The 7,270-nt window shown below is 44.1% G+C and overlaps 2 protein-coding genes across 2 annotated transcripts; both read right to left on the bottom strand.

Moving 5' to 3' along the window:
• Nucleotides 1-3: 3 nt before the first annotated feature.
• BBBOND_0001070 (hypothetical protein, conserved) lies at nucleotides 4-651 on the bottom strand (the record flags this gene model as incomplete). The annotated part of the gene is made up of 1 exon (XM_012914951.1): nucleotides 4-651. The coding sequence occupies one exon, from the start codon at nucleotides 649-651 to the stop codon at nucleotides 4-6; it is 648 nt and encodes a 215-aa protein (XP_012770405.1).
• A 1,603-nt stretch (nucleotides 652-2,254) lies between these two features.
• On the bottom strand, nucleotides 2,255-7,162 carry BBBOND_0001060 (hypothetical protein, conserved; the record flags this gene model as incomplete). Its single annotated transcript, XM_012914950.1, has 1 exon — nucleotides 2,255-7,162. The coding sequence occupies one exon, from the start codon at nucleotides 7,160-7,162 to the stop codon at nucleotides 2,255-2,257; it is 4,908 nt and encodes a 1,635-aa protein (XP_012770404.1).
• Between the last annotated feature and the right edge of the window lie 108 nt (nucleotides 7,163-7,270).

Here is a 7,270-nt window from a genome sequence, read left to right as displayed (position 1 = left end):
ACGTCAGTCGACGTGTAAATTCGTTAGTTGCGATCTGCCAATCTCTTTTCTTTCCATCTTCTGCATCCCTTCCATTGCACTGTTAATCATACTGTCCGCACTATTGATACATGCTTCCAATTCGCCAACATACTTAGTCAAATTCGTATCAATTTTTTCAAGCAAAACCAAAATTATTTTAACCGCCTCCTTTAATCTGTCCGCCAACAATTTTACATCTTTATCTATATTATCATTCACGCAGCTTTTGACGTTTTCAAGTTTTGTCGATATTAATTCTTTCATTGTTCCCAAATCGTCAGACTCCTTTGCCGACAACTTGGTCAAACGCTCAGTCTCATATTTTATAACATTACGAGCAGTGTCTATTTTGTCACGCAGCTTGTAATTAAGATCGTTGAGTGCCTCTCTAATTTTTTTGTTTTGTGGCTTGTTTGTATCTATATCGCTGTTGAATTTTTTTATGTATGTAATGCAATTTAGCAGCAACTTTTCAGTCTGGTACACCTGTGCGTCGTTCCCAGACGTCCCAGTCACTTTATCAGCATCAATGCTTTTAACGCCTTTCATCAACGATCCGTCGGTTTTTGAGTAATCTATCAACTTCTCGATTAGATTTTTCAAACTATCATTGCAATTCATAACACTCATATTGTATGCCGACACTTTACCGGTGACCTTTTGGATACACCTTTTAAAGCTTCATGACCATTCCAAATTTCTTTTCTAATCTCTTTAGTCGCACTAATTAACGTTGTTTTACCCACACTGTAAGGCTGTTTCTCGCTGACATCCTTAAGCACCTGATACAAAAATCCCATCACTGCATCACACAGCCTGTCCAGGTCGGAGTACACAATACCACTGCCGTCGTAGCCTTTGGAGTCAGAGTTGAAGCCGAGGAAAGTTTCGAGGCCGGAACATAAATTCTCTAAGAGATTTTTACAACTGTTTTCTTCAGTCAATCCTTTAAGACTCTCTCCAAGCTTTTTAACCTGCTGCAACTTGGACTGGATGTCATTCAAGGCTCTTCTAGTAGCATCGTCAGTAAGAGAATGGTCAGTATCAGCAAGTTATTATAATGTTTAATGGAGGTCATAGCGTTAATAAGACGAAGTAATTAGAGAGATTTGGAGTTAGGGTGAACATGATGGGACATGGCAGTGGCAAAAGGTGGAAGAGGGAAGTGAAGGGTGACAAGGCACAAGTTATTAAAATGGTTTAAGAAGGTCATAGCGGTATAATGACAAGGTAATTTGGGCGATGTAGAGTGGGTTAAGGGGCGATGTAGAGTGGGTTAGGGAGCGATGTAGAGTGGGTAAAGGGGCGACGTAGAGTGGGTTAGGGAGCGATGTAGAGTGGATAAGGGAGCGATGTAGAGTTGATAAGGGAGCGATGTAGAGTGGATAAAGGGGCGATGTGGAGTGGATAAGGGAGCGATGAAGGGTGGGTAAAGGGGCGATGTAGAGTGGATAAAGGAGCGATGCAGAGTGGGTTAGGGAGCGATGTAGAGTGGGTAAAGGGCGATGCGGAGTGGATAGAGGAGCGATGTAGAGTGGGTTAAGGGGCGATGTAGAGTGGATAAAGGGGCGATGTAGAGTGGGTTAGGGAGCGATGTAGAGTGGATAAGGGGCGATGTGGAGTGGATAAAGGGGCGATGTGGAGTGGATAAGGCAGCGATGTAGGGTGGGTTAAGGAGCGATGTAGAGTGGGTTAGGGAGCGATGTAGTGTGGATAAAGGGGCGATGTAGAGTGGGTTAAGGGGCGATGTAGAGTGGATTAGGGAGCGATGAAGAGTGGATGATAATCACCACTTTGGCCACCATGTCATCGCTGCCGTGACCATGTCATCGCTGCCGTGACCATGTCATTGCTGCCGTAACTATGTCATCGCTGCCGTGACCATGTCATCGCTGCCGTAACCATGTCATCGCTGCCGTGACCACTAACTTAGTCAGGTGCTTGGTCACCACTTTGGTCAGCACTTTGGTCAGCACCTTGGTCACCACTTTGGTCAGCACTTTGGTCAGCACGTTGGTCAGCACATTGGTCAGCACATTGGTCAACACGTTGGTCACCACGTTGGTCATGGCATTGGTCACCACGTTGGTCAGCACATTGGTCAGCACTTTAGTTAAGTACTACACAATCACATACAGCGGTTAATGAGTGATAAAACAGATTAAAGCACAATTCATAGGTTAGGTGAGTAGGTGATGCTAGGTGAGTGTAGGTAGTAAACACGTGAGTACGATTATGGTTGCAGGTAAAACACTCTGTTAAGCTTGTTAACACGTGCAGCAGCGAGCAGTGATTGAGCAGCTATGCGATGACTCGACGGACTATGCAAATGCGATTTGATGTGGAGCAGGTCGAGGCGGATGACCATGATGTGGAGGAGGTACAGCAAAGAGAGGAGCCAGAGGGAAAGGGTTAAGGTCATGAAGGGGAAGCGGATCTGGAACAGGTAATTAGGAATTGTGCGATATACTAATTCGGCTAGCGCACGGTGTAATTTTTCTTGCTTGTTAATAACCTTTTCTAACGCGTCACAGAAATCTTTACATGTGCGTTTAGCTTGTACTGTATCAACGCCACTCAAGCTGCGTATGTTTCTATATACGAAACCGTATCTGAATAAGGTCGGCCGCATTAATTTGCAGTGTACAATTGAATTACACGTCTCCTTGTGGGTGGCGACTAGATTGTCTGGCTTGGCCTTCGCTCCGCAACCATCGGCACATTTGCTAACACGGCACTTGGATGTTGAGGACCCGCAATTTTTACAACAATCGTTGTACAACTGCTCTAACAGATTGTGGAATGTCTCTGTCAAGTATACAATCCAAGAGAGATATTTGTCATTGTGCTTCGCCGCGAAGATGCCGCAGCTATAGTAGCACATTGGCCGCAAATACGGGCCGCATGGATACGCTGGGTGAGCATTGGTACTATACTTACAGTTAACGAGAGAATAAAGATCACCTTTAAGATGCGGCATGTTGTTTGATTCACCATGATCGCTGCTGCTGAATATTGGTCGGATCTCCAACGATGCATTATCGCGATTGAAGTTTGCCTCACTTGCCGCTTTGTTGAACTCACGCTCCACAGTCTTACTCCATCCACTGAGGAACGTATTGTAGAACCCAAACATGTCTTGCAGCGTTTTGGGGGCGCTGGGCAGCAAACAGTTGAGAATACCGCAAAGCCTACTTAGAGCAGACCATTCCTCGCTGCAGAAGTCAAATAGCACTTCCTTTAGATGCTTACCCTGCTGCCTATGCGATGCCATGTAACTAATATCGGCAAATCCCATGGGAGTCTTACAAGGCATATTAGAGTGCTTCACTGAACATACAAGTTGCCCCCTTTCAACTTTGAGTTGATGAGGCAAGAAGCCGTGAAGACCATCTTCCAAGTAAGATTGAAGAGGAGATTTGAGTCCGCAGTTAGCTGTTTGGTTACACTTTTGGTCACAACTTTGGTTGTGCTTTTGGTTCTCCATTTGGTTGGACGTTTGGTTTGGACATTGGATGGTGTTACACTTCCAAGATGATCCGGCAATTGAATTACCATACCAACAGTCGGACCAACCGCTGAGGTCAGTGCCATCATGACACTGCCGATACAAGAAATAGAGCTGGTGGTGAAGGCGCTTTGCAATTTCGAACATCATACAGATTAGCGCGTTCATGTCACTTGGGTACATAAAGCCGTCAGTATTTGTGTTGAACTCACAGGCGTAACGACCTCCCGCGTGGCCGTGACCTAGCACGGCGGTGAGCACCGAATGCGATTGTGCGCATACCTCTGTTAATACACCTGATAGTAACACTGGAGTGATTGTTTCCTTGTAAGTATTCAACGATTCGACGTTGGGATCAACAGTGATATCACCGTCTTCGGTGTCTGTGGAGTCCGCTTTAGGCTTATCGAACAGGCTATCGAAACCGTCGGCAGACAAATCTACATACACGGGATTATTCGGAATGCCGGTGAGCCATTGCAACATGTCGTAAATAGATAACGGATGTTTCTTCGCGTTTAATGTGGCTAGGTGTCCAACGCGGTAGTACTCTTTAAGGTGAGACATGATACATTCAATGATGTCGAAGATGTCAATGTTATTTGTCTTCTTTGGTGTACGATGTTCATTCAGATTTGTCTCACACTTTTGAAGATGTGTAACTGTCTCGGCCGCTTTAATAACCGTTTCCAGTCTGCTAACAATTTTCTCACTGGTCCACTCATCTTTCCACTTCAACTCATCGTCCTGCTTGCCTTCCTGGCTTGGCACTCCGTAACCGCAATCTTTGAGGAAGCGACCAAGTTCATAGCGGTTTCCGTTCGATTTCTTAAGACATACTTTCTGTTTTTTCCAATTTAGCTTGCATTCATTCCTCAGCATCGTTAGGTCATGACCCAGTATCTCCAGCAGCGTCAAAAACACCTTAGCGCCATTTTTTCCTTCAGGCGTCAAAACATCTTTTTCACCGTCTCTTTTAACCCACTCTTTAATACTTTCACCTCCATCATACCTATTCACATACCCCTTCCCCAGCTCTCCGACGAATCCCATCATCCCCTGCTGCAGCGCCCTGAGCACGGGCCGTCCTGCGTCCGGGAGCGCTTGGGGGTCGAGGGCGGAGGTAGCGGAGGAGAGGGTGGAGAGGCGGAGGGAGACTTCGTTGTTAAAATGTTTGAATTCTGATAGTCCGAGGAAGAGGTTTTTGACATGAATGTTGAGATTGCTGATACGGCCGAAATTTTCGTCGATTTTCTTAACATCGCCATTCACGTAGTCGATGAGTTTGGTGAGGAAGGGGCAAAACTGGATGGAGGCGGGGACAAAATCAGATTTACTGGCGACAGTATCTATGATGGTTTTGTGCGTATGCATATTTTTAAATAATCCCTTTACGCCGGTGGACAAGTTTTCAGCAATTTTTTCATTAATTGTATTTATGTTGGTAGTAACTCTATTCCGCATCGTATGAAACATGTCGGTAATTTTCAGATAATATACAGTTCTGGCTGTTTCTTGAATACTATTAATTTTTGCGGCAACTTGCTCTTCGATGAAAACCTTGATTCCGTTGATGGTTTCGGTAGCTGCGGGAGCGATGACAGACGTGTAGAAATTGGTAGCTTTATGAATTATCGTGGACAATGTGTTAGGCTTGCTGTCATTCGCATCATTACCAAGTATAGTGAGAGCGTGCTTCCAAATTTTTTCGAGGCCTTTCACAGTCGAACCTTTGAAACCTGTTGTAGTGAGTTTGTGTTCACGATCTCCAAACAGCTCTTTTAAATCTTGCAAGTAATCTTGCATACCATTTTCGTCGTTTCCTGCTGGTTTTGTTCCCTCGCCTCTCTTAACCAACCCAGCAAGCACTGCTAGTTGTTCTTTGACAATGGTGACCTGAGACGTGAAGGTTTGCTCGTCAATCATATTAACTCCAGGACTTGGGTTTCGACCGATGAGTTCCAGTTTTCTCAGCCCTTTGTCTTCAATATCCTTGATTGCTGTCTCTAGCGTCTTCCTTACGCCTGTGCCGTCTTTAGCATTTTCGTATGTCGTCAATGTCTGAAGGGAAACTTCACCATTCTGCAGAAGTGGGAATCCTGTATCAACATGACTGCTTGCATACCACGGCAGTTGTGTATCAAGCGTCTCCTTCATGCAGTCAATTGCTTGATCGACTAATTTAGCGTTACTAGGGTTGTCATCGGTAGAACCTGGGTCAAGCGCCACACCAAGATTATCATGCAGCGTTTTAATTTTTTCGTGAGCTGCTTTCAACGCCGTGTCGATTTTATGGCCGAGGTATTTTTCGTAGTCGAGTTTACGTCTGTTGTCAACTTGCTCTCTGATTCTGTCAACGTTTGCTATAATCGTATTAAGGGTGGCTATTTTAGCGTCATCGGCAAATTTGTTAATCTCGGAAGCAATTCGTTGAATGCTGTTTTCCAATGACTTAAGGATTGTGTAGAGCACATATTTCAACGCATTGTATGTAGGAGTATCCGGATTACTGTTTCCTACTCCCAACTCGCCCTCAACTAACAACACCGCCGCCTTAACAAGTGAGTCATCTGCAATCTTATTCTTAATTTCTTCAACAAATGTCTTGTATGTATTAGCGATGTCTTCCGTTGTCGCGCTTTTTACACCGGACTCCATAGCAACTTGTTCGATTAGTCCGTTAATAACACCTGGAAGTGCACTCTTAATCGCTCTTTTAACTTTTGCAGCTTTCTCATTGTGACCGACGCCAGATATTTCTGATTTACTGTAAACGTACGAATAAATCTGATTATTCAACGCACCGTCTTTTTCTTCAACGATTTCATTTAACCACTTACTATGAACCTGACTCTCCAGGTAAGCGCCAAAGGCCTTTGCATACTCACCTATACCAGTAACTATTTGAGTAAGACCTTCGGTATTGTGAAGTGCACCTTTGCCCTTTTCACCTTTAATCTTAGCGACATAGTCGCCAATGGTTTCTCTGATATCATCCCAATTGTAATATATGCTTACATCCTTTGGGTTGTTGTATTCAGGTTTTTTTGAATCACCAACATGCCCCTTTATTCCCTCAACAGCATTCTTAATATGTTCTATCACCTTCTCAATTTTTTTGTTCTTCACATCCACTAGTCCCACGTTGCCGGTAACAGTGTTATGGAGATATCCAATCGCCGTCTTAACGCCCGTTATTTTCTTCATAATTTCCCATTTTACATTGGCGAGATCTTTCTTGAGAGAATTATTCAAGATTTTCAACTGAAACTCAGCATTTTCAACTTTTACCTTAACCGCCGATACAGTTTGCTCCGCTGCATCACGCAGCCTAAGTGCTTCAGACTGCAATTTCTCAGCTGCCATTCCAATTGGAGTTTTCATAGGACCTGGACTTTTTTCTTTAACTTTTTCCAATACCTGATCGCACCTCCATATTACTGCGTTTACGGCACCCTCCGCTTTCTGGATCCAACCATGCAAATCTGTTTTGACCTTCTTCAGTTCTATATCAACATTCTTTATCGGTTTCTCAATTTGTGCATTAAACTGTCTTTCAATTTCATTTCCCATTTCGTGTACGCGGTTAAGCACTTTTTCTTTTACGCTATCTTTTAAGCTTTTGAACTCCATCTCTCCCTCCTTCAGCAACGCTCTCAACTCAGTGTTGCTAGCAGCTTTTGAAAACTTTTCAACCTCCAATTCCACCCTCTGTACATTGTCTCTTAGTTTTTTTTGCAG

Source organism: Babesia bigemina, scaffold Bbigscaff_57342 (genome assembly GCF_000981445.1).
Source record: "Babesia bigemina genome assembly Bbig001, scaffold Bbigscaff_57342".
Taxonomy (NCBI): Eukaryota; Apicomplexa; class Aconoidasida; order Piroplasmida; family Babesiidae; genus Babesia; species Babesia bigemina.
Note: the sequence above shows the minus strand (reverse complement) of the source record. Positions and strands in the feature narration are given on the sequence as shown.